The sequence below is a fragment of the Mesoplodon bidens genome (genome assembly GCF_964165515.1).
Source record: "Mesoplodon bidens genome assembly, chromosome: 2".
In the NCBI taxonomy this organism is placed as follows: domain Eukaryota; kingdom Metazoa; phylum Chordata; class Mammalia; order Artiodactyla; family Ziphiidae; genus Mesoplodon; species Mesoplodon bidens.
This window is the reverse complement of record NC_138177.1, coordinates 40,932,535-40,959,539: the sequence shown is the minus strand read 5'-3', so window position 1 is coordinate 40,959,539 and position 27,005 is coordinate 40,932,535. Positions and strand designations below refer to the sequence as shown.

The following is a 27,005-nucleotide window of genomic DNA, read 5'->3' as shown; positions in this document are numbered from 1 at the left end:
AATGTCTCATTCATCTCCCTGTTCCCAAAGCCCAGTCCAATGACTAGTACACAACTAATGTTCACGAAATATTTTGTTGATTTAGTGAATGCTTTAGTAAAGCTTTTCTTCAGATGTTAAAAGACAGTGACTCCTTATCACTTACATCATATTCAAAGCTAAGCTTATAAGCAGTCAGTGTGGCTCGAAGAAGGCAAGTCATGAAGATGCGTAGAGATGCGAGATTTACATTTTACTGTGGGGTTTTACTGCAAAGGAGAGTCTGCTTTTCAATACATGATACATCCTTTAAGATAAGGAGTCTATTCTTGTAATAAACACACCAGACCTTACACACCCAAGGTCATTACCAGGAGAGGCTCTGTATGTATTCCAAAAAGACTGCCATTATTCAACACATTTTGGGGACTGTGCTCAGAAACAGAGTTTTTATAGGAAGCTCAAAAAGGTCAGTCTCATTTATTTATAAGCATAGCTCCTCGTGGACGCAAACTGTCCAGCTTGATCATCCACTTTACTAAGTCTGAGTCCAAGTGACTAAAGGAGAAAGCTTTGCCACCACCGAGGAGATTGCTAGGAATGCACAGCAATTCAATGATAAACGCAGACACGCTAATCCCCAGGAAGACCTGCAAGGAGGCGTGCAGCAGTGGCATCTTCCCTGGGATGCCTGTATGTAGTCATCTCAGCTGAGAGTTTTGAAGAGGGTGATACTGACCTGGATGAATAAGGTTTAGCAACTTTTAAGACGTAAAAATTATATCCTATACGCACTGCTGATATGCAGATTTTTATATATGATTAGTCTATATCCAGGGAGATTTGGGCATTGATTCATGTGGCACATACTCATTTTGTGTGAATGCATGTAAATGTGCTGACACGGCACGTGAGTACTCGGGTGTCGGTCTGAGCGCCTTACCATTATGCTCTTGTACATGTTGCCATTGTTGTCCTCTATGCTGATGCGGATTATGCAGGTGTCTTCGTTCTGTTGGTTGTAAACGGGGGGCAGCACTGTCGAGGTAATGGATGTCACAGAGACAGAGCGCTTGTGGATTTTCGGGTTGTTGTTGCAGGGCGGAGGGGAGGAGAGGGGGTGCGTCAAGGCCGACATCCCTGAGGAAGTTGTGTCCATGGAGTGGATGGAGGAACATGAGGAGGAGGACTCGGAGAGCTGGAAGGGTAGACACAGCCCAGAAGGAAGCAGAACTGTTAGGAACCCTGGCCAACAGTGTGCTTCCCAAGTTTCAAAGCAGAGGTCGATGTTGAGACTAATAAACTTCCGTTATTTCTTTCACAGCAGCCCACAGCACACGTGCGTCTTATTTCTGGTGGAAGCACCCCCATGGCAGATGCCTGTCAGTGACTCAGGGCTCAGCTGAATCACTCTGCATCATGGCAGGCAAGGTGGTCCTCTCATTCCCCGAGCTTTTAGCTGCGCTGAAGGAGGGTAACCAGCAGGTGGCAGCAAATACCAGAAACTAGAGGCAATACGGGCTTGTGAAGGAACCCCGAAGCCCACCGGGCAGAAAGCAAGCTCAGTCCTACCGCCTCGAGCAGGAAGGATGCTTAACCTGCCCCGCAGAGATCCTTTCTATTGTGATTCCATTTCACTGTCAGATTTTGGAGCAGGAGAGAAATGGCTATATTTTTAGAAGTGTCTAAGATGAGGACCACAGATTATCGAGCTCTGCAGGGAACAGGGGCCCTGGAAAGGCACCTGGAGATGGCCTGGCCCCAATCCCTCTCTACTGCTGAGGAACCTGAGGCCACGGCTGTTGACAGCACCGTCAGGCTGTGCTCTCAAATTTCCTGACTTCCATGGCCAGGTTCACAGAGCAAGGGTGCAGCCAAGGCCCAGTCTGTAGTCGGTGAGAATGTGGTGAATGAACACAGCACAGCACTGCCCCAGGGATTCTCAGGACTGTGAGGCCATGAGTTTTGTGATGAGCTTTCAGACATCTTATTTCATTTTGGTCTCCCAACTCTCTTGTGAACAAAATTCAGATCATTAGAACTATGAGGGAAACACGATTCAGAGAAACAGAGTGACTTGCCCAAGGGAACACAGCCTATGAGAGGCTCCACCACTTAACCACATATGCTTCCAGAACCAACTGTACACATTTTCATGTTGTATACCAAGGATAATTAAAGAATGAGGTACTAGAGTTAATGTGTTTTTCTGATTAACGACAGGGTTCTTATATGTGCAACACCAAATACCAAAGAAATAGGATGCCCCCAGATCATTAGGTGGTGGTCCAAAACATATCATTAATTGAATCATTTGAAATATCAATTATTTTTATAGAAAATTACAAATAATTTCTCAAAATGAGGTGAGCTAAATTATACCACATTAATCCAATAAAATAATCTGGAAGTCATTTAAAAAACAAATAACTTACTGATTTCTTTCATACCCATCTACCTTCCCATGGAAACAAAGTACAGAAATGTAGCTTTCTGATTATCTGGCTTCCAAGTAAAATGGAGTCTCCTCTATTTTATTTCCTATGACTTCCCTTTCCTGTGGCATAACTGTACGTTAAATAACCGTACATTCAATTCGACTGCATCATTAGTTTAATAGAGCCAGCAAGATGATGTGGCAACTCTAGTAATGCAGGAGTCTAACTGAGGCTTTATCATAACATTGTTTAGTTACTTTTTTTTTTCCTTAGCTTCCCAAGTGAATCAACTTAGTGGCTCAATTTGAGGGCTAACCGGTGGTGGATAATTTTAACAGCCTGACTTTGCTGGCAGGTATACTACACAGTAGCCAAGAGGGTCCCCTTTCCAATTACTGGTTCAATTTTTTCCCCTTTCCTTTCCTCCACATAAATCCTTTATCTTTTGTTAGATTTTTTCCATGATTTTAATGACATTTAAGATAAAGCCTTGAAGATGCCTGGGTTATAGCACCATTAAACAGACCACCTCTCGAGCCCAAATTCTTACTGGGAATTTAAGTAGTGTGGAGCAAATGTGAAATAAATGTTTAGAAACCACCATCAGGGGAATGAAGAAAAAGGAATGCAAATTACACTTTACTCAAGAGGGACCTCACAGTGTGGCCAGTGGGAAAGGCAGGGTGGGTGGGGAGGGCTGCAGGACCTCAGGGTAGGGAGGAGCTGTGAAGGTCTCTGGGGCCAGCCAAGCACTGAGCAGGACTGAGGCCTTTCCAGTTAACATTCGGGGCTTCTGCAGCCCAGCAACTACTTGCGTCCAATTCAATTACTCATTTTTAAACCCACAGAAATTCGTGACTCTGAAAAATGTTCATCCAAAGAATTAAAATTCATGACTTGCGCAAGAAACTGAAGAGCCAGTGTGATAAGGGGGGAGACAAAAAGGATGCAGCCAGGGGTGTGCATAGGACACACGCAGGGCTTCTGCATAGCTTTAAAAGGGATGACCCAGACCTGTGTGCACGTCCACTGCATCAACAGATGCAAATGTGATTCTACCTCCTTCCTGGACAGGGAGAAATCCCACAAAGATGTGGGCAATAGCTTAGTTGTCACTGTTGTACAATGTCCATCATCAGAAATGGGGCCTAAAAAGCTTAAGAACCTGTCAAAAGGTGAATGATGGGGCCTCACTCCAGATTTTGACAAAGTCAATGCTGAGTGTCAAGTCACGGAGAATGATTCCATCCCTGATTAAGGAGATATGCCTGAGAGAACAGCCAGTCCGTGGGTGTTTGCAGAGCTTTCCTTCAATATTTGGAGCATTAAAGATGTGTCTCCAGATTTCAAAGCAAAAAGGTGAGAAATCCCGCTAGGGCAGCATCTGAGTCATCTCAGGTCTAATGAGCCCTTCCTGGATTGGCTATTTTGTGACAAGGTCACCTGAGGGTTCCCAGATTGCTGCTGGTGCTTATAACACAATGTGAAACAGCACACACATCCCCTTGCAGAATGGCAGATACAAATGAAAGGAAGGAATTGTTACCAACACTCTACCTCACTGGCCTAAGCATAAGTTAAGGGGCCAGAAGTCACTTAGACAGCAAGTCTGGCCAGCCAAGATCCTCCCCAAAATGGTGCAAGTCCTAGTCACATCAAAGTTGACATCTCTGATCCAAGCTCCTTGACCAACAGACAGAAGCAGGTGTGTATAGAAGATGAAGGTGGATCTTTTGTTTTCTTTTCACTTATTTATGCAGCTATGGAGAACAAAAACTCTCTCTGGGAATTCCTTTATCACTTCTCATCACTTTCCCTTTTGGGGGACACAGTAGATTATACCCTTATTACCAATTCCTCAACCTCTCCTGCATCCATGCCCTTTGCCCTGAGACTCCACAGTTCCTCCCATGAGAAGTGGCATATAGTTCCCCACCTCATTTATTTATGTGGGATTTGGCCACATGATTTGCTTTGGCCAACAAATTTTGGTAGACAGAACCCAAGTGAAGCCTTGTTACGTGCTTGCAGGACTGGGACTGCCCTCTTGCTCATCCAATTTAGCACGATAAGAGCATGCCCTGGGTGGCTCCTAACTCCAAAAATAACGAGAGGCAGGTAGAGCAGACCTAGACCAAACCCATGGCCTAGGGCCAAGCCCAATCCAACCTGCAGATGCAGGACAGAGGATAAATGGTTGCTGTTTGAGATCACTAAGTTTTGGAGTGGTTTGCCCTGCACCATTATTGTGGTAAAACCTTGGCTGAGACAAGGTATGACACCGAGAGACTGACACATCTTTGGCTCTTGACTTTTTGCTCCAAGAAAATTCTCCATCTCCTGAATAAAGTGTAGCTCATGTTACAAGTCACAGTCCTTCAGTTGCCTCTGGATGTGGGAATGGAACAATATTTCAAAGGCTCAATGAATGAACAAACAGGCTTATCGCTTCTAGACATGTTTCTATAAGAAATGAGTCCCCAGATTGAACTCTGCTTTTAACACCTCTTAAAAACATGACTTGCAAAATGCTGTAGAGTGATAAACTGGAAAACAGACACCCCTCGTGTGGCAAACACTAGGTCAGGTGCCCACATTAGGAATTACGGAAAAGGGTTAAGTCTATACCTTTTTTTGAGCCTCATCAGGTGTGTCCATGGGAGTGATGGAGCCCTCCTCCGCCTCTGAGTGATTTGACTCACAGGATGACACACTGACAGAGTCCATGCTCTCACCAGAGCTCCCGCTGGCAGTGGACTTGGGCTGTTCTTTGGTGGGAGTGCTACTGGTGATAAGGTCCGACCCCAGAAACAGTCTGCAGAAAACATAATGCCAGGCATTCAGGCTCTTACAAATCTGGAATCCATGATTAAGCAAACATTTTTGTGTTAATTGAATCCTTGATGTTTTCTCAGTCTTGTGTACCCTGTCATTATTATTTTAGGGAAACATTTGCTACAAAATTTCTAACAGATCATAGTAAACATCTTGTCCCAATAGGTTATTTCTAACCTCAAAGAACACACAGATTGCTTAGCTGAATGAAAGGCCATATTAATCTGAGGTCTTTCTGGGTCAATGGTTCTCCATTTTTTGAGAGTTCTGTACTGCTTTGGCAGGGTCAAATTGCCGTGGCCACACCCCTATCAATTCCCACCATAAAATGAAATCCAGGAGGCAGAAGAAGGAGGCTGGCACTGTGCTGGACAAGAAACCAAGAAGGAAGACTTCTTTTCTAATAATCTAGTGAACTAAAATAACCTAAACTCCTTCACTATAAAACAACTAGATAAGAAACATTAAAAATTCTTTTTAAAGTTGGGCTTGCAAGACAGTAAGAAAAGTCCCTGCAGGCCAGAGATGAAAAGTGCACTGAAAATCAGAACATGCAAACTAATTCTGCTCTGGATGGGGAGTGGAGGTACCAACGCTGGCAAACTAGGCACATGGGTTTCAACACGTACGCAGGGTCCAAAGATGAGGGCTTCTGTCTATGTAAGGTGGGCAGTTAGTACTGACATCCTTTACAAAGAGCCAGGATCCTCAGAGGGCTGTACCCTTAGTAAAAAGATGGGCTAAAAAAAAAATCTTCCTACTGACATAGGAAGGCAGCAAAATTTACCTGTTGGCCTGAGCTTGGGTAGGAGAAAAACGCCTCCCCTGATCATGTGTGATTTTAGCCAGCACCTCACTCAGATCTGCTATTACTTAGCTGATCTAGGAACTAGGAACTCTCAGGCCAGTGATCCTTCTGAAGAAACTAGCATTTAAAAAACAACAGCAACAGCAACAAACTTCCTGGAGGAGTACACCTTCAACATAGGCTGCAGAGAATTCCCTGATAAAGATGAGCTCACAATACGAAGTTACAAAATACACACAAGGAAATAACCCACCCAAAGAGAGAGTCAACCGGCATAACAAAACAGCAAATCTAGGCTCCTGAGAACTTTAGATTACAAGAACCATCAGAAAAAAAGTAATAATTTATTCATTCATTCATTCAACAAATATTTGAGTGTCTACCATGAGCCAAGCTATTAAACAAGTATGTTGAAAAACATTAAAGATGTACAAGAAGAAACTGAAAATGGGAGTTAAGAGCAAGACACTCTGACAAAAGGACAGGAAGGTAATTTTCAAAAACAATTTCACTTCTAGAGTGAAAAAGGTAGTGACTTAAATTTAAAAACTCAGTGGAAGGATTAAATAAATGTGGAAGAGAAAACTTGTGAACTAGATGATAGGTCTGAAGAAAATCCTCAGAGATCAGCATCAAAATATAAAGACATGAATAATAAGAGAGGTTAAAAGACACAGAGAATGGAATAAGAAATGCCTGCATGTATGTAGGGAGAATTCCAAAAGAAGACAAATGAAAGAATGGAAAAGGGACCACATCTGAAGAGACAGTGGCTGAGGAGATTCCAGAACTAATGAATCACATGAATCCTCAGATCCAGGAACCACATCTTGAATAGGATAAATAAGACTAAATCCCCACTTAACCTTCACAGTGGTACATCAAAGACAAAAGAAGTTCTTAAAAGCAACAGAGCAGGGGGCATAATGCAAAGGAACAGAATTCAACAGACATCTCAAAAGCAACAACAGAACTCAGAAGACATGGAATAATATCTTCAAAGCGCTGAGTGAAAATAACAGTAATCCTTGAACTCCATACCCATCTAATATAATTCTAAGAGGGAGGGCAAAATAAAGACTTTCTCAGACAATGACTGTTTACCATTAACAGACAGCAAGGAAGGAAGTTGTAAGATTCAAGAAGGAATGGCACGTAAAGAAACTAGCAAACAGGCCCAAACCTAAACAAGCACTGGCTATATAAAATAATAGAAACAATGAAGATGGGTTTGATTTTTTTTTATTAAATAATTTTGGGAATTACAAGCTCAGATTCCAAGACCTAAAGCATATCTTTGTTCTGTCTCATCTCCACCCCACCATCTCTTGCCCCATTTTCCATGTCACTTCCTTTCTTGGACCTCCAAGCACTACTGCGGCTTTGGGAAAAAAGCTAAACTGACCACAATTCACAGAAGAGAAAATAATGCTACTGTCTTACTTCTCCATGAATTACAAGGTAGACCTTTGAAGGCTGTGAATTAGTGGTCCTTAGCTCGTTAACTGAGAGTCTCTAACTTAGAACTAAATTGTTCAAAGACTAAAGGTTCTTCCATTGGTACAATTCCATGAGGTCATTCTGCATTGTAAAGATTAATTCTAGCACAACATTAAGCATCTCTGACCTTCAAATGAGGCACCTCTTCCCCTAAGGCTCCAAAATTCTCTCCAATCTCGTTGGATGATGGGTGATTAAATGTGGGGAGAGGAAAAAATACATTTTCAACACTTGTAAAAAATGCTAAGATCATAAAATTTTTTGAAAATGAATGTTATACAAACACCTTTATATGTACAAGGAATAAGATGGGGGACATGTGACCTGTGCTATTCATAATCAATGTTCAAACTCAACTGCAGATCCCAAGGGTTAAACTCAAGCATATCGGCAAGATTTCACTAACGAGAGAGATGTATGGAGTGTCCACCACACTTTGTGCAGGGCTCTGCACCCTGACAGTACTTCCTCTCCTGGATTTCACATGAATATCCTCACAAAGGCTGCACACTGCCAGAGTGGGTGCTGGGAGAGGACCCCAAGCTGCTAGAGCACCCAGCACAGTAAATACAGATACTCGGAGTCAAGGGAAGCAGTTATATAAAAATGAGCATGCAGGGGTCGCTTCCAGGCACAGAGTCTAATTAAACTGACATCAGTCTTCCTTTCCTTCCTTCCTCCTCAGCCTTTCTCTCCTCCTACTTTTCTTCCTTCCCTCCATCATCTTCTCCCCTCCTCCACTTCTTACTTCCCATTCCATCTTTCCTTCTCTTCTTCCTTCAGAAAGTATTTCTCCACTAGGAAGACGGTAAAAGAGTTATAACCTTGGCTCTAGAGCCAAATCTTGGATTTGAGCCCAGATCCTACAATAACTAGCATACTACTTACCTTGTCTGTGCCTTACTTTCCTGGTTTATAAAGTTGGTATAATAGCAGGACCTACTAGGTTATTTTGTGGATTGGATGAGAAATACATGTATTGTTTTCTCAGAACAGTGTTGGCACACGGCTCAATTTATTCATTCAATAAATATCTATTAATCGTCTATGTGTAGGGCACCAGTCTAGGGTCCGGGGTTAGCAATGAATAAAAAACAGACATAAATGCCCGTCTTCATAGAGTTTGCATTCTAGATAATAAACAGACACATACAACATAGAGCACATCAGCCAGAGGTAAACACAATGGAGAAATCCAAAGCAGCTGAGAGTGAGAGAGTGGGCCAAGGGTAGGTAAGGTGGACAGGCTGTAGTATTAATTAAGGTGGTCAGGGAAGGCTCATGAGAAGGTGACAAAGATCTGGGGGAAGTGAGGGAGTGAGCCATTTGGCTATCTGGGGAACAGTGTTCTAAGCAGAAGAAACAGCAAATAAAAATAAGTGTGACTTGTGTGCTCAGGGTGGCCTGGGGGGCCGGAGCGCACGGAGTAGAGTGAGAGGGAAAGGTGAGAGGACAGACGGGGATGGGACGGGCAGATGGGTTTTGGTTGGTACTGCAGGTCTTGAAGGGTCTTGAGGGCCACTGTAAAGACTTTGGATTGTACTCAAAGGGAGACAAGGTGTTACGAAGTTAGCTATGCCTGGCACTGAGCTGGGCAAACAGCCATGAGTACGATGCACAAGGTTCCTGCTCTCAGGTGGCTTACATTCCAATGAAGGTGACAGCCGGTATGATTGGGACTGACTGGGCAGACGGCAACATTAGACAGGATGCTCTCTCAGGAGGTAATGGTTTTGCCGACATCTGAAGGAGCGAGCCCCAGAGAGAGCACACGCCAGGCCACAGGGACATCTAGTGCAAACACCTGGTGCATCTAGTGTGGAACGAGCCTGGTGTGGTTGAAGGATGGCTGGGAGACAGGTGAGCCTGGATCCTGGTGAACAAGGGGGCGTGTCGGACAAGAGGAAGGGGGTAAGAAGAGTAGGGGAAGATCACGCTGGACCTAGTGAAACAGGATAAGGAGTTCAGGACTACCTTAAAATAAGACCATCAGAAGTTGTAAAGCAAGGAAGCCATGTAATCTGGTGTACATTTTAACACATGACCAGACTACTGGGTGGAGAACAGATTGCTGGAGCAAGGGTGGGGCCGGTAAGGATGTTGCTGGAGTGCTCCAGGCAGGAGATGATGATGGTTCAGACCAGAGGGAACACTGGGGAAGAATGAGTGGATTTAGAAAACCTATTGAATTCATGATAGAAAGATAAACTATTTAACGAGTGAGTGAATTGGCTCAGGGGAACTTTGTTGAATATCCTTCCCCTCCTGACTCAGACAGGACCCCCTTGGGGCCCCAGGACCCCAGGGTGGCACTCACAGGCTAAGCCTCTTCACCATGCTCTTCCGAGGTTTGGGAGAGGTGGCACTGGCATCGGCAGCCGCTTCGATCTCACAGGAGAGGGCGTAGCTGGGGGAGAGAGGGGAGCTCGTGAGGCCAGAGCTTGGGAGGTGAACAGATTTAAATCCACGTGATTTACTGGCTTCCTTTTAGAGGTAGGCTCTGATTATTCAAAGTAAAGATATGCACCATGTTGTTCTATGGCAAATGTCAGAGGGTACTGACTTAATGACCAGATTTTACAAATTGACACATCCCTCCTCAAACCCACCCCCTACTGGTGTACAGATTGAGGCTGTTTCGTTTTGCATGCCTCAAACACATGAATTTGCCTGCTCTGGCAGCATCAAAAGCTGACTCCTTTCTGTTTTCCTGGTTGTTCTCAACCCACTGCTGGGCCAGGGGAAGAATCATTTCTTCTCTCCCACCTCCTTCCCATTACTGTGTGTGTGTGTGTGTGTGTGCACGCTTGCGTGCCCATGCACACGCTCAACTTACTGTTTATCTAAGGGAAATGAAAGAAGAGACATTTGTAAATGATCTAATCTTCAGTAAATAGACATAGGCAGTTATATTATTGATAAAAATATATAAAGATGATTTCTAATTGACAAAACCTCCTAAATTAAAAATGCTCCAGATTCAGACATCTATATGCCAGGCAGATATAACTTCCACAGGCACAAGAAGAATTTATATCTGCCTTGAAATGTCTTTTATGAAGCTTGTAGCTCTAGCTAGGATATGTACTTGATTCTCGGTAGGTGAGGAAGGTTAAGTGGTGAATATTAGCTTGGTAAGTTGCTTATTACATGTACTTTTTTTTTAAACCTAAAGATGTATCCAGGGAGTTGGTCAAGCAGAAGTATTCATTGAGATGGGAATTATTTAAATATTAACTTAAGCCGTAGGGGTTTTATAAACAGCAAGAAAAAAATGGGATATGTTTAATAAGATTCCTTTAATCATTAAAAAGTCAATTCCAGGGCTTCCCTGGTGGCGCAGTTGTTGAGAGTCCGCCTGCTGATGCAGGGGACACGGGTTCGTGCCCCGGTCCGGGAAGATCCCACATGCCGTGGAGCGGCTGGGCCCATGAGCCATGGCCGCTGAGCCTGCACGTCCAGAGCCTGTGCTCTGCAGTGGGAGAGGCCACAACAGTGAGAGGCCCGCGTACCGCAAAAAAAAAAAAAAAAAGTCAATTCCATAGCTGATATTCTGAGCCTGAACTTTCTGATCCAAACCACCAGCCATGGTGTGTATGTTCCATACATGAGAAGGATATCCACAGAGTGAGGAAGTTCATACACACTGATCATCAGACTAGAAAATGTAAAGAGAGGCGGTAACTGTTTTGTTTTCTACCTAGCAAAGAAAAAAATCTCATTAACTGATGAGTACTCTGAATTAAAGTTTTTTTTTCTTGAATCAAAGGTTTTAATGTAACAGGACCAACCCATTCTGAGATTTAAAAGGACCTCAGAAATCATCTGTCTTTCAAATGAGGAAACAGGCTTCCAGAGTTTACATGACCTGTCCAACATTATATAAGCACCTTCAGAGCTTAGGCTTAGAGTCAGGCAGACCTGAGTTTGATTCCAAACTCTATCACTGACTAGTTATAACACTTCTCTAAACCTCAATTTCCTCATTGGCAAAATACTTATTTTGCTGTCAACTTCACCCTCCCTGATGATAAACTTTCAAGGAAATCCCCTAGTCTACAGCAAAAGTCAGCAAATATTTTCTGTACAGGGCGAGTCGCTGTTGCAACTACTCAATTCTGTCTTTAAAGCATGAAAGCAACCATAAATAAGAGGGAAATGAATGGGTTGTGTTCCAGTACAACTTTATTAATGGATATTAAAATTTTAATTTCAAATAACTGCCTCACGTCACAACATTCCTCTTCTTTTGTTTCTTTTTCAACCATTTAAAAATGTAAAAACAGGAGGTAGGCTGGATATGGCCTGTGAACTCTAATCCTCTGAACTACAGGGTAAAGGCTACACACCCCTACCTGCTGGGCCAACATTCAAGGCACTGGAGTTAATGTACCTTTCCAAGCTCGTCAACCTCTATTTTGACACCCGTCCCTTGTGAACCAACCAGAGTTCAATTGTTCTCCCAAATGCCAAGCTTGTCAGGCCACCAGGCCTTTGCTCACGTTCTTCTCTCTGTCTGGAATGTTCTTCTCCAGTTCTCCTGGTGAAATCTTTTCTTTCTTTCACAGCCCAGCCCAAATGTTAATGCCTTCACGTTATCTTCCCTTCCCACCCCCCCCCCCCCCCCCCGCTTCCTTGGCCAAGTGAACTGTTCCTGCCTCTGGGTCCTGCAGCACTTTGATTACCCATTGTATTTCAATTCTTCATGAGTCTGTCTCTCCTCCCCACTTGAAAGCTCCCTCAAAGCTAGTACCAATTACTGATAGTGACAAACATGGTAACGTTGCTGTCTCAGATATGATTACATTTAATCTTCTCAAAGAAACATTTTTTTTTTTTTTTTTTTTTTTTTTTGCTGTACGCGGGCCTCTCACTGCTGTGGCCTCTCCCGTTGCGGAGCACAGGCTCCGGACACACAGGCTCCACGGCCATGGCTCGCGGGCCCAGCCGCTGCGCGGCATGTGGGATCTTCCGGGATAGGGGCACGAACCCATGTCCCCTGCATCGGCAGGCGGACTCCCAACCACTGCGCCACCAGGGAAGCCCATCAAAGAAACATTTTATAGTAAGCATCCTGAAGATCAGGAAGAATAAGTGACTTGTTCAAGGTGACAAAGATAAATAAACGGTAGAGCAAGAATCTGAAAGCACATTTTCTGATGCCATCAGTTCAATTTTTCCTGCTATACCATTAACCTTTGAAAACCGAGGACCTGGAACCTTGGAGCTGCTTGCTAAATAGTTGTTGAATAAATGGCCAAATGAGGAACCAGATGCAGTATTCCTCTGGCCAACACCACAGCTCCACCCTGATGGGCAATGTGTCCGCCTACCTCTCCTCCTCTGTGAGGAGCTGCTGCGTCTGGAACCACTGGATGAACTTTGGGTCTGGAGTCATACAATAGCTGTTGCAGGCAGACTGTAAGAGCTTGATTTGGGCAATCACTTCAAATTCCTAAAGCAGACAGAGCACCAAAGAGAAAGAGTGAATTAAAAGGCCAACCAAATATACACCTTTTCAACATGAAGAAGCACCACAGTAGGATAAATGATGGACAGATTCATCTAGGAGGATTCTAAAGTACTGCTTGTAACTCTGACTCACTGGTGCCTTTGCATGCTTTAGAGGTCAATCCTTCTTTCTCCTTGAAAAAAGCAATTTATGTGAATAAAACAAGCTACCAAAGCAACCCAAACTAGGTACTACCTAAAGTCATAGTGACTTCCTTTTTCTCTTTTCCATCTCCATTCTTGAGACAGAAAAGTTATTTTTTAAGCCTGAGTCCTTCTAAAATGTATTTAAAAATTCTACTTCCTAAAAGATAAGGAAAATAATTACTATAAGTCAGGAAGCGCACAAGTTCCCCACCCCCATCTTCTTCAACCCTTACCCCTCAATAAATAAGTTTTGGTAGGGCTGAATATCTAAACAGTCTAGGGCCTCATAAACTGGAATGTTTAGATTTCCTGAATCCTTGGGTTTTTACTACTCCAGTAAATCATTTAACTCAGTCTTTTAAAGCTCACAAGAGAAGCAAGTGTATAATTATGTCCAAAATTATTTATACTTCTTTAGATGTTTCAAGAAAGATTTTTTGTAAGTCAGCAATGGATAAAAGCTTTAGCTTTAGGTTTTACACTCAAACTTTCCAAAAGTTTAACATGCTAGTCTTAAAAGGAAAGAGATTACCATCCAGGGTTATTTTGAAGTGAAAGGACAGAGATGGGTAACTGTGGAGGCAATAACTGAATTTGTTTTAATGTTACAGGACAGAAGCAGCTCAACAGCTGGCAGATTCCGTAGGTGTCAACTTCCCATCCAGTGACCTCCACCCTTGGTCTCAGTATCCAAGGAACATTTATCATCAAACGCTACCAGGGACAGAAGGCGTACATTCATCGAGGGTAGTATATCTTGTTACTTACGAGTTCAGCCTGGTCAGCTCCTAAAACTTTGGTTTTAACTGCAATGTCATTTCCTCCTGGAAGTTTCTCTGACCCCACAAGTTGGGGCTAGATGCCCCACCCATGTGCTCCTATAATACCCACTACTTCTGCTCACAAGCCCTTATCAGGCTGCATTGTAACTGCCTGTTGGTCTACTTTCCTCCTTGACTGTGAACTTTATGCGGGCAGGGAGCTCTGGGCTTTTTCTGCTGCAACCCCTAAACCTATCACACTGCCCGACCCCTGTTAGGTCTGCAGTCAACGTTTGTGGGATGAAAGAATGAATGAATAAGTAAAGAACAATGAGAGTTACTACGGGGTGAAGTTATTATTTTGCTCACTCATACTCCTTGGAATTGCTTAAATATACCATTTTAAAAAACACTAAACCCACAGCGAATTTTCAAAGCTCTGTTTTATCTTTTTTCATGCAGTGTGGAACTCTTCTACTCTGCACAGAAAAATTTCAAATTGATGCTGCACACCCCTTCCTATGCTGACAGGAAAGGAAAAGAATAATTATCCACACGTAACAATGAAGACCGTTTCCTTTCCTCTCTTCAATAGGCCTACAGGAGTTAACCATCTTTATTAACCCTTCCATAACATATACTCTTATGAAACCCTTTCTCCTTAATAGAATGGACCTGTTATTGCTGAAGCTGATGGTAAAGAAGGAGATGATGAGGGGGTAAAGGAAGAAATGCGGGCTCAGGAGAGACAGGACAGCATTTGAACCCTGGCTGTGCTACCCGGTGACTCTGGTCAAGTTACTTCATCTCTCTGCGTCCTGGTTTCCTCACCTTTGAATTGAGGATGATAAAACCTACCCCACAGGGCTCTTGGGCAATACCACATAACAACATGCCAAGGACAATGACATCTGATAAATTTTCAATAAATGCTCATTTTTTTCTGCCTCTGCAAAAAATTTAAGTCTCCACTCCTCTAATTTTTTCCATGCCCAGATGAAGTAAAATGGAAAACCACAGCCAAGACCCCTACTTACCCTTCTCCTCTTCTCAAAGTTTATCAGCCCACCCTGCAAGAAATTTTTTAAAATGAATGACAAACCAAGCTACTTTGAAACTCAGCCTTATTTGTTCTAGGTTTTTGTTAAAATAGCTCAAAGGGATAATAAAGTCACAATTATTCATGACACTGTAATTATGGCTACAAAGGAGGAAAAGAAGCATCATTCACTTAAAGAAAAACATTCTTTTAATTATAATAGGACAGGATTGGCAGACAGCCTTCTCTTAAGATGTCTGAAACCAACTAAAACAGTAATGATAAAGGCTTTACAACACAGAATCCAAATACATTTGCAGAGACAGTAAAGACAAAAGCTTGAGTGAATGTTCTGTTACACTTTTTTTTCTTTACCAAAAGCAACAAAAACGGATGGTCATCGACTCATACTGGAAACCAAATTGTCAATGTTTTATCAAAAGAAGTTTATCAAACTTCTACACAACATCATCACCAAAGTTAAGTTTCAATTCTCCATTGTCCCAGCTCCTATTCTCAGTAGGCTGAATTTGGTCACTCCCCCCAAATTCCCCAACACTGATGAGTGTTTCCTGAGATAAGCTGAGGCAGAGGATGTGAAGAGACGGGGAGCATCTCTCTCTGAGGGAGCATGTCCACAACATTTACGACGACCTTGGAGGTGGGAATTTGCAAGATAATTGTCACTCCTTCTAATTGTGATAGAGTAAAAGCGGACTGACTGACTGCATGTGATAACCAGGAAGGTGAGATAAAATTAAATATACAGGAAATCCTTAAATTTCATTTCAAATATCCAATCTCTTCTCCATGTAATATTCTACTGTATTACTGTTACTAACAAGTAGCTTGTTTCACTTCTTTCCCCATTCTGAGAGAGAGAGAGAAGGTAATAATCTGAAACAATAAAGCGATACTTAAAAATCCACAAGCTTGACTGACTCCCTACCCCAGCAGGTAGAATGTAAGGGTACCCTATCCCCTCAGCTCCACCTGCCAAAGTCCCACCCAGCACCTCGGTCTTTGCTCAAACCCACTCCTTCCTAAGGATCTGCCATGAACTCCCCTCACAGGGAATTGATCGTGGCCTGTCCTCTTCTCTCTTTGCATTTCTGTTTGAATTCTTACTATTTCTGTCCATCACTGCCTGCTTTGATATATCCCTTCCACTAGATTGTGAGCCACTGCTGGTGTCACTCATCTTCGTATTCCTCATAGCATCTAGCACAATGCCACGTTCATAAAAAGCCCTCAATAGGTACAAACAAAGGTGTATTTCTCTCTTGGGTAACCAACGAGAAGGCTGCCGATCCACCTGCACCATCAGCCTGGAACTCACCTCGATGTAGTCCTGAAGGGCAGTGTCAAGCATGGTCAGGTCAGTCAGGAAGGTGCCCAGGTAGGGCACAGTTCCCTGCATCACACCCTGAAGAACAAGCACAGTAAAACCATCTTCACTGTTATTGAAAGTTCAGGGTTTCAGTAACCTCCACACTGGACCAAATGGACCTGTGGCCCGCTCCAGTCAGCAATGTGCCCATTTGCAGATGGAAGCAGCAGTCTTCAAATGGCTAGGTGATCCTCGACAGCATTTGGAGAATAATTAAGGACCATTCAAGGCCTAATTTAAGGCCACTAGTGCAAACCTACATGAATGAGATTTTTAAAAATCCCTACACAAATAGATCAGGAACTTCATCACCAAGGTAACTTTCAAAGTCATGAAAACCAAGCCTCAAAGCCAGGAGATGGTTCAAGTGTGTTCACAGTGGGGTTTACACATTGCTTAGGCTCAGGTCAGAGGGACCTCTGTTCTCTTTCACAGCATGTGGACACTCCCGGTGGTTCAGAATGGCCCTGGGAGGGATGGTCTCACCATTGGTAGAGGATTGGGCTGCTGCCCACTGGAGAAGTGTGACCGCAGGAGGACGGGGTGTTACTAGTAAAGTGGCTTGGTGACTCGGTTCTGAAGAATACAGGAGGGAAAGGGAAAAATAGTCCCTTTAAAGTAGAAAACCTGCCGAACTCTACCTTAACCAAGTGATGAAGGCTAATATCACCAGTGACATCAGATGTCATGCTGATGTCATTCACTCCTTGATACGATGAGAAGACACTTCACATCTGTGATATTCTTCCCCAAACCCGTGACCTCAGTCTAATCACTAGAAAAACAACAGACACTCCCTGGTTGTGGAACATTCTAAGGATACTAGAACAGTCTTCCTGAAGATTGTCGGGTAATGACAAACAAGGAAAGACTCAGAAACTGTCACACAGCAGAGGGTACTAGGGTGGCAACTAAATGCAGCGGGGTGCCCTGGGTTGGATCCTGGAACAAAACGAGGATGCTCATGGAAAACTGGTGAAATCCAAGTCAAGTCTGGGTTTCAGTTAACAGCAGTATGCCCAGGTCGGTTTCTTAGTATTGACAGATATGCCACGGTTACAGCAAATGTCAATGGGTGGGCAGGTGGGGAGGTGGAGGGGGGATGGGGGAGGGATCCACAGAAACTCTATGTATTATCTGGAACTCTTCTCTAAATTCTAAAATAAAATGTTTATCTAAAAAAAATTCCCCTCAGAAATAAAGGTAGAAGCACTTCCACTGCAGGTATATACACACTATATTAATTTCACTAAATTTCCTTTGAAATCATCCCTATTCTCCATAAGGCCACAGAGGCACTAACCACTCTGAAGAGAAGATAAAAAGGGGCTTCCATGGACACCTCATCCTACAGTCCATTGAGGCACTTATGGAAATTCTGGCAAGAAAACAAAGTCTCCACCAGGGCAGAACAAGGCTGCCTGATGTGTGTGCAGCTGGCTGTTTCCTCAGCCAGAGCTGCTCCTTGAGGTTCACTCCAGGCAGGGTTTTGTCCTTCAGGAACTCTCTGTCAGCTGCAGTGTGTCCTTCCCTATCATGTGTACAAGGTCTCATCCTGAACTAAAATAATCTCTTTTTTTAATGGCTATTTTTAACTTGTCTTTGAACCACCAAAAAAGTCTGAAGTGCTGTGAACGTTTTACAGGCTTTATGTTACAGAAGACTCCCATCACTCAAAACCAACATTTCTGATTTATGCCCAGCTTTCCAAAGAAGGAGAAAATCTTCTCAAAGCAGGGATGAGAGTATTTTGAGCTTGTCAGTCTCCATTCTCCTCTCTCTGGTTTTCCCCTTCTATGCTAAAAGTTAGGAGAGTGTTAAAAATAAAGCCAATGATGTCAAGAACTACCTTTCAGTCTTAAAGAGGGAGGTATCACGTTCCTTTGAGTCCTGAAAAACTAGAAAGATTTGGCTAGCACTTGGGGTTAGTGACGAGAGCCAGAAAATGACTAGAGGATTTGGAACAAATGAAAAGATCTCCGAGTACAAGGACCAAGTCCTCCTGGGAGCTGACACTCTCTCTCCCCGGCACCCAGGTCCTGGGCCACCGTGTGTTCCAAGCTGGCTACAGTAGGCATTCCCGTCGGGGAACTGAAGCCCAGGGGTCTCAAGGCCAAGGTCGCGGTAGCTCCTAAGTACAGGAGTGGATAAAGAAGACAGCAAAAGGGACAGAAGTCTACCTGCCGCAGACTTTCCCTCACTTCCAGAAAATAAAAATGTTCCAGAAAACAATGTGATTTGCGACTTTCAGTGTTTATTTCCTGCTGGGTCGAGTGGGAGTGAAAATAGCTTCAGACATCCCAGGGCTGCTGAGAACAGATGAGGTAAAGAATGGAGAACTTCTTTGAGGGCAGGGGCACCCTGCAGACTAGAGGGTCCAGGGCCATGCAGGAGCCCAACCCCTGACATAGGGCCGCTCTCTGGTGGGCCCTCAGGGAGACCCAGGGCCTTACATACCATGTCCTTCTGGAGCTGAAGCCGCCTCTGTGTGCGCTTCTGGTTTTCCTTCACGCTGCTGTCCAGGTTTGCAAATTTTGAGGTTCCTTCCTAAGAAACGGAAGCACACACAGAGGAAAGTGATACAGGGGCAAGTGAAGGGGCACCTAGTTTCTGGGGCGGAACCTCTGCACAACTCTCTGGACGCCACGCAAAGTGAAGAGGCCTCCAGCAGGCTCTGGACTATTATGCAAACACTTGGCTGGCTACTGGTTGAGCCATCTATTCTTGAGAGTGCCTGGTGGCCATGACTTATCCTGTTTTCCCCCTATTTTGTAAGAAGAGCCCCTGATTTGGTTATAAAATCAATCATTAATACAAGGCAGGCAATTCCCGGAACTGGAGACAATTTTTACACATCCCAAATTTCACTTGAAGTAATCACACATCCTGGAAATGAAGATCTCTTCCTCTGTAAATTTTATGATTTCTTGATCTTGGGCTGAAAGGCATGTGCCAGCATTCTGTGAAAGGAAAGGGACTATTTCTGTGGTATTTCTTAGCTAAATGAAACTTTTTATACCAGAAGTTTTCTGAGGAAGTCCAGCACTGATCTATGAAAGCCAGACCTTCACACATTTTTCTCCCCTTTTTCTCCCCCAGTCCATCCTCCCAAGTTGCCTCTCAGGTTTGGAACTCCTACAAATCAATCCTTCCTCCTGGCACCTGAGGACAGATGGCTACCCCTTCTCTCCTCCCAGCTGTTGCAACAACAAACTCTTCTACATAATGACTAATCTCCAGTTTGCTGACTGAACATAAAGTGTTTTTGGTTTTGTGATTTTGGGGTCTTGTTAAGTTCTCATTTTCCAGGAACTGTATGAATGGGAGGCAAATTTCACAACTCAGTAGCGCATAACTGCATTGGTTTTCCCTTAGTCAGTTCTCCCTGTGTTTATTATATGACCATAGCATGTGACTTTTCGCTACTGTACAACTACGAGGGAATCTTTTCCAGTGACTTAGCCTTTCCAATGACAGTGCGACATCAGTATCTTGTATCATTCACCAGCCTTTACCCAGGTTGAGGTACATCACAGGGGACAGAATCCATAGTGACTCACTACCTACTTTCAGTCTCCCTATTACAAATGATAATAAGAAGAGGTATCATTTAATGATCCCCTGCTTACAGTTTTTCCTGGGGATGAATGAAAGTGTCCTGAAATGTGCCACTTCCTGTGCTGGGTGGTTGAGTTCTCCCAAACTATTGATAATTTTTGTTTTTTTGGAATTTTGTTTTATTTATTTTTTTATACAGCGGGTTTTTATTAGTTACCTATTTTATACATGTTAGTGTATACATGTCAATCCCAATCTCCCAATTCATCACACCACCACCACCCCCTGCCACTAGCTTTCCCCCCTTGGTATCCATACATTTGTTCTCTAAGTCTGTGTCTCTATTTCTGCTTTGTATATAAGATCATCAATACCATTTTTCTAGATACCACATATATGCATTAATATACGATATTTGTTTTTCTCTTTCTGACTTACTTCACTCTGTATGACAGTCTCTAGGTCCACCCACATCTCTACAAATGACCCAATTTCGCTCCTTTTTATGGCTGAGTAATATTCCATTGCATATACGTGCCACATCTTCTTTCTCCATTCATCTGTCGATGGATATTTAGGTTGGTTCCATGTCCTGGCTATTGTAAATAGTGTTGTGATGAACACTGGGGTGCATGGGTCCTTTTGAATTATGGTCTTCTCTGGGTATATGCCTAGTAGTGGGATTGCTGGGTCATATGGTAGTTCTATTTTTAGTTTTTTAAGGAACCTCCATACTGTTCTCCATAGTGGCTGTATTCATTTACACTCCCACCAACAGTGCAGGAGGGTTCCCTTTTCTCCACACCCTCTCCCCAGCATTTGTTGTTTGTAGATTTTCTGATGATGCCCATTCTACCTGGTGTGAGGTGATACCTCATTGGAGTTTTGATTTGCATTTCTCTAATAATTAGTGATGTTGAGCAGCTTTTCATGTGCTTCTTGGCCATCTGTATGTCTTCTTTGGAGAAATGTCTATTTAGGTGTTCTGCCCATTACTCCAAAGAAGATGTGCAAATGGCCAATTAGCACATGAAATATGTTCAACATTACTAGTTATTAGGAAAATGCAAGTCAAAACCACAATGAGGGCTTCCCCGGTGGCGCAGTGGTTGAGATTCCGCCTGCCGATGCAGGGGACACGGGTTCGTGCCCCGGTCCGGGAAGACTCCACATGCCGCTGAGCGGCTGGGCCCGTGAGCCATGGCCGCTGAGCCTGCGCGTCCAGAGCCTGTGCTCCGCAACGGGAGAGGCCACAACAGTGAGAGGCCCGCATACCGCAAAAAAAAAAAAAAAAAGATAATCTCTGAGTATAATAAAAACATTTGTCTCCAACAATTAAAAGGAAAACCACAGATTTTTGCTAATTCTGATGTTGCCTCAGCCATAGTATTATAGAGGGAGCACCTTATATCTGTCCAGAAGCAGAAGAGACGATAGGTCATTCACGACTAGGATTATCCAACCACAAATCAGTTTAAGTCCAGGAGTGGCAATATTAAAAACAGAAACCAGCCATGGTTCTTCTGAAAACCAAAGTACCTACATTTCGTTACAACTGTGCTGAGAATTAACATCCAGAATTATATACTTAGTATGAAGAATAATAAACAAAGATGACTGGAAAGGGACCCACAGAAACGTATGACCTGCCCAAAACATTCCACTATCATTAACGATAATACACAGACCACATGAATTCATAGCCAAGTTTTTCATCTTTGGGATTCCAGCCACGTATAAGAAATTTAACCTAGAGCACCGAGGTAAACTTCTACATTTCAGAAAGGTTTATGGGACCTTTAATGTCTAGATATAGCTCTGCTTCTAAGGTTTCAGCCAGAAGACACCACCAGGCAATGAGCTGCACAGTATTCGATTTATCTGCTTTGGAAGGATGACTCAGAGCTATTGGGATTTGAATGTGTGGCTCCAATTAGTCTAGCTTTGTATTACTGACAGGGAGACCACTAAGCCGTCTCCTTCCAGCCAGATGAGTTTCCATTTAAAGTTTGCAAATCCAAGGGGATGTGAAGCAGGAAGTAACATGACCTCAGCAAGCCAAGCATTGTTTAGTGTGCAGTTCATCAGGTGAGCCGAATCCAAAGTCAGACAGCAGCCACCCTGCCCTGCTCACATCATCTACGCCAGGAAGGGCTAAGAGTGGGCAAGTTGTTAAAGTCCTGTGAATTAGGAGGTCCATCAATGGATGTCAGTGTCTGAACACTTGCTACATGCCCAATGTGTTAGGCATTAGAGACATAACAGTGAAAAAGTCCCTGCCTGCAAGAGGCTTACAGGCCAGCAGGGAGACAGGTGAAATGCAAAAGCGATTCTAATGGAGCATATGATAAGTGTTAGGACAGAGGAATGACGGGCTTCTGGAGGACATGGGAAGGGGCCTAATCAGACCTGAGGGTGTCAAGGAAGGATTCACGCAGAAATGTACTCCTCACTGAGACATGAAGGAAGAGGAGCAGGACTTAGGAGGAGAAGAGTCAAGAAGACCGTAACAGGTGCTCTTACAGGAATGACCAACCTAACAGTTATCAACTGATGCCTTTTCTAAGTAACCCCACCCCCACTTGACTCTCATTCCTACTCCAGGTGTCTACTGTAAGCTTACATGTATCACTTATACTTTTTTCATTTTCATTTGTTATGCATACTTTGGTTTCACATGTAGATAACTTGCCAAATACTAAAAAAAAATTGACATTTGCACATGGCTTTCAAATATTTCCTTAGTCAATCTTCAGAACAATTCCATGAGATCAGTAGACTAAATAGTACTATTATCATCCCCAATTCACAGAAAAGGAGACTAAGGACAAGGGTCCTCTGTTCTAACAGCCCAGTTCAGGGCTTCCCCCTATGGTAGCACATATCATAGTTTTTTTGTTTTTATTTTTGGTTTTGGGTTTTTTTTTCATAATTGCCCACTTTGCCTCCCCCATGAGACTGCAGTCTCCTAAAGGTTGGAGGCTGCCTTCAGAACGGCTGTACCTCCCTCACCCCGCACACAGTGAATGTCCAATCAGGATTAACTGAATGACCAACTTATTTTCCTTCTCCATGAAGTTTCACCTGACATACCCTGCCTCCTACTCCCAAGTGGTCAAAAGAAATAGTTTTATGCCTAAGTGATGAAAGCACTGGCTATAGAGTCTCACCAGGCTGGACTCACATTCTAGCTCCACCACCTACCAGGTGTGGGACTTCGGGTATGTTCCTTACCTCTCTGAGGCTTGGCTAGCTGCAAAATGAGGAGGATAAAATCTACTTTATAGAGAGGCCGTGAAGATAATATCTGGTCCATGTTCCCCTCTGATGATTGCTCACAACCTATCATTGTACCTTTCTTTGACTACCCGTTCTTGTTTAGTGTGTATATCCACCCACCAGCAGGTGAGTTCCTGAGAACAGGGTCTGTGTTCGTCTTCTTCATACTCTCAGAGGCCAGTCAAATGCTTTACAAATATTACATGTTTAACAAACATCTAGAGAAAGAAAATGAACTGAGCTGTAGCTTTACCTAGCCTGCCGTTCAGAAGCCAGCACTCATCTGGTGTTTGATAAACACTGCTGACGGACAGGCTGCGCAATTTAGTGCAAATAAAGGCTGTAGAATTGCAGGCTTGGCCCCTGTCCTTCTAGAAGCTGCTTTGCTGAGAAGGATATTCCAGGCTCTCTCACCCACCTCACTGCCAGCACTCAGTGTTTCCAGGGCAGCTTGTTGAGGAGCTACAGGCAGCAATGCAAGTTCCACAAGCTGGTTGCATCGCAGTGAAGCTGAGGAGTTGGACTTTGAATTTTCTCAGCCTCAGGCTTCTTCGATTTGGCATAAAAACCAAAAGTCCTGCCTTCCAGTCCCTGTAGCCTCTCTCAAGGGACTGCAGGCATCCAAGGAGCCCTCAAGCTACCCTTCCGTTGAACGGATGCCAGAGCGGTCAGCACAGTATGACCCAGCGCCCTCACCTTCATCAGCAGCTCCCGGCTGGTCAGGTGGTTATTATGGTCTGAGAAGATGTCTGAAAGTTCTTCAAACATCAGCATTCGGTCCCTACAAAAGGGATGAAGAAAACATTAACAAATGAAGATTAGTAAAAGTCCAACACCTTGGGCCCAGGTGCCCTCAGTACCTCTGGCTACAGAGGGGAGGGCTACATGGGCACAGACAAAGCCAATGACCTTTCCCATGCAGGGTGGCTTTTTTTTTTTTTTTTTTTTTTACAGGTAGACATGATCACCTGTGTGAAGAGAGGGATATTTTCTAACCATGCATGTTATAATCATAAAAAAAGATTGTTAAACTGGGGTATTAAGTTGTCTAATTGGGACATGTTCTGTTCGGCAAGTTAAAAAAAATTCTCTCTTAGCAACACACCCACAGCCCTACAGGACCTGAGAACTCTTCTTGGCCAGTCCCCTCATTTGAGAGATGAAGATGCCGGGGTTGGGGATTTGTCTGAGCTTCCACTACTAGCTGCCGAGAGCTGCAGTACAGAACCCAAATTTCCTGAACCTCTCAGAGTCAGAGTAGATGGTGGAACCATCTCCAGAACGGGCTCTGGAGTCAGAGGGGGTGGGTTCCAATCCCAACTCGGCCACTCACTCCCTAAGTGATCTTAGACAAGTTGCTCAACTTTCCTGAGCTTCAGTTTTCTTATCTGCACTATGGCAACAGCGACAGCCCCGTCGCAGGATGGCCGTGAAGGTCACCAGGATCACACATGTAAAGCACCTACTCCTTCCTTGCCCCTCCCTGGTACACTATGTCTCCACGGGCCTCGCGCTTTTCTCTACACCCCTCCAGGGTTACTGAGAGGATGATCTGCAGGCAAAGAATTAACAGAGGCAATGTCATTCTATATGCAACACTTTCATTATTATGAGAAAGCCATTACTAAGAATTTGTGTGTCTTACAATGAGTGTAGTATTACTCTTAGAATTAAGAAAACCATTAAAGCTATTTATATTTTGGAAAAAATCATTAAGAACTTAATTGCATGTGGGCCTAAATAAACAGAAGGAAATAGATGTCTTCTCTTCCACTGAAAGTTATTAACATAAAGGGTTATCAGGAAAGTAATAACCGAATAAAATCTCTCAACCATGTTCCTTGAATTTAGCAATAGAAACTATACAGAGCTGATATGCAAGTGGCTTCTCTCAGGAACTGTGATACTTCTCCAGCAGCCCTGCTAAAATATGAACCCACCAACCAATGAAGACACAAACCAGACACCCATGTTGTACAGAATAGGGCTTTGAGGTTTGTTTTGTGGTGTTTCTTAAATACAAAAGCCAGCTGGAAGAATGGACTTTCTCATATGGTAACCAAGGAGATTAAGAAACAAGTCCACTAATTTTTTTACTTGTGTTTTAGCCTCAGATTTGCTATGGTAGAAATCTTTGCCTGGCTAAATGACTTTCCATAGCGTTCTACTTAGCAACCACCAAGGAAAGATAGGATTACCTTTCACTGCCACCAGAGAAGGGTGCAGTGGGACAAGACTTCATTTTAGCCCCTGACCATCCCGTTGTTGCTGATACCAGAGTTGAGGGGCAGTGATGAGGGGGAGGAGCGGGGCTGGGGTGCTGAGAATGGGGACGCTGTACGCATCCGATTTTCCCATCATATTTCGCCAGGGCCTAACATCTAATGATTTTATATGATCCTTATCTTTCCTAAGACTCCTGTGCAGAGGAAAATCAATTAACTAATCTCTCTATCACACAGAGTCACCTTCTTCATTCAAAGTAATGAAGAAGAGAAAGAACCCAAGAAAAGAGTGGTCATCAAGAAAATTGCACTGGACTTTGAAAAGCCTATCTGCCACTTTTTCTCCTGATAGATAACAGAACACGAGCTCTGGAGTCCAAGTGGCTGAGGCGTCTGCAGATCTATAACACCAGGCAATATGATCACCTGCTTCAAAACCCATCAAAGAATTATATAATAAATAACGTGACTTCCCCTAAGCAGACTTTCCTCTGATAGAGAATGTGAGCTTATCAGTAGGTTGAACACTCTGGGACCCCTTTTTCAGCATAAATCTATGAAACTCTGGTCTACCAATCTGGATCCCTGTTGAGTTTGGATAGTGTCAGTCCCTTCAGGCTTAACCAGCTCTGAGTGAGTTGATGAAATTGAGTATCTAGACCTTCCACTCTAAGGACAGAGCCCACCAGATCCACAAGGCAGGCCTGCCTGGGGAGCAAGCTGGCCTGTCTCCCGACTGGAACTGACAGTGCCTCACACGGCATAGACTGCACTGCACACAGTATAGACTGTGCTGCGTACAATATAGGTTATAAACAGTTCACGCATCCTTCCCTGTTATGGCCTGACTTCTTGATTAGTGCAAACCGAGAGAGACTTTGTTGAAAGTAGCTGACCTAGTTTGTAGTCACGACACATGCCCCAGCGTCTAAATCTGTTCTCATGGGGGACCAGAACTGCCTCCTCACTCCTTCTTCCCTCCTTTGCAAAAAGCCCTCTGGTCTAGAGTTCAGTGAAGCTCTGGACGTGGGGGCGAGAGCGACAGTGAAACAATAAGGAAGGCCACAATTGTTCATTGTTCCAAAGGTTACGGCGAGAAATATGAAGAAAAACACAATACAGAATGTGGGCAGTTCACCATTTTTAGTCAGGTACCTAGGAAGGAATACTTAGAGGTTTTTAACATCGCTAAGATAGCTTTTACTAGACGGAAGCGGAAACAAACTAAATGGATTCTTGTTGAATAGCAAGAACTAATGTCCTATCTGCACACACTATCCCTCACAGCTTGGAACAGCTTAGGGCTTTGGAATGTGGCTGAAAAATAACCAGAACTAATGGCAAATTGCTGTAACTTCATCACTCCACAACCTTATCCCTCAAAGCCCAGATAATATGCACATCCTTAAAATCATCCCCAAAGCCAATCATCTTGGCCTTGGCACCCTTTGAGAGTGAGTTTGATTTCTGCAGCAGCCTTGCCTCAAAACTCATTCATGATGATGTGTAAAACACACCCTGCCTGGAACACACAG

The 27,005-nt window shown here is 43.7% G+C and overlaps 1 protein-coding gene across 3 annotated transcripts in view; it reads right to left on the bottom strand.

The window, feature by feature from the left end:
* The window catches only part of RGL1 (ral guanine nucleotide dissociation stimulator like 1), a 270,733-nt gene that overhangs the window by 7,085 nt on the left and 236,643 nt on the right, over nucleotides 1–27,005 (bottom strand). For 2 of the 3 annotated variants that reach the window (XM_081223516.1, XM_081223514.1), the window contains 8 exons: nucleotides 23,942–24,026; nucleotides 18,866–18,955; nucleotides 16,358–16,444; nucleotides 15,017–15,049; nucleotides 12,894–13,015; nucleotides 9,878–9,967; nucleotides 5,046–5,232; nucleotides 923–1,177 (listed from right to left, as the gene is read on the bottom strand). In XM_081223516.1, coding sequence (XP_081079642.1) covers nucleotides 923–1,177; nucleotides 5,046–5,232; nucleotides 9,878–9,967; nucleotides 12,894–13,015; nucleotides 15,017–15,049; nucleotides 16,358–16,444; nucleotides 18,866–18,955; nucleotides 23,942–24,026 — 949 coding nt within the window. The remainder of the gene's footprint in view (nucleotides 1–922; nucleotides 1,178–5,045; nucleotides 5,233–9,877; nucleotides 9,968–12,893; nucleotides 13,016–15,016; nucleotides 15,050–16,357; nucleotides 16,445–18,865; nucleotides 18,956–23,941; nucleotides 24,027–27,005) is intronic. The other variant, XM_081223515.1, reaches the window with a different exon arrangement.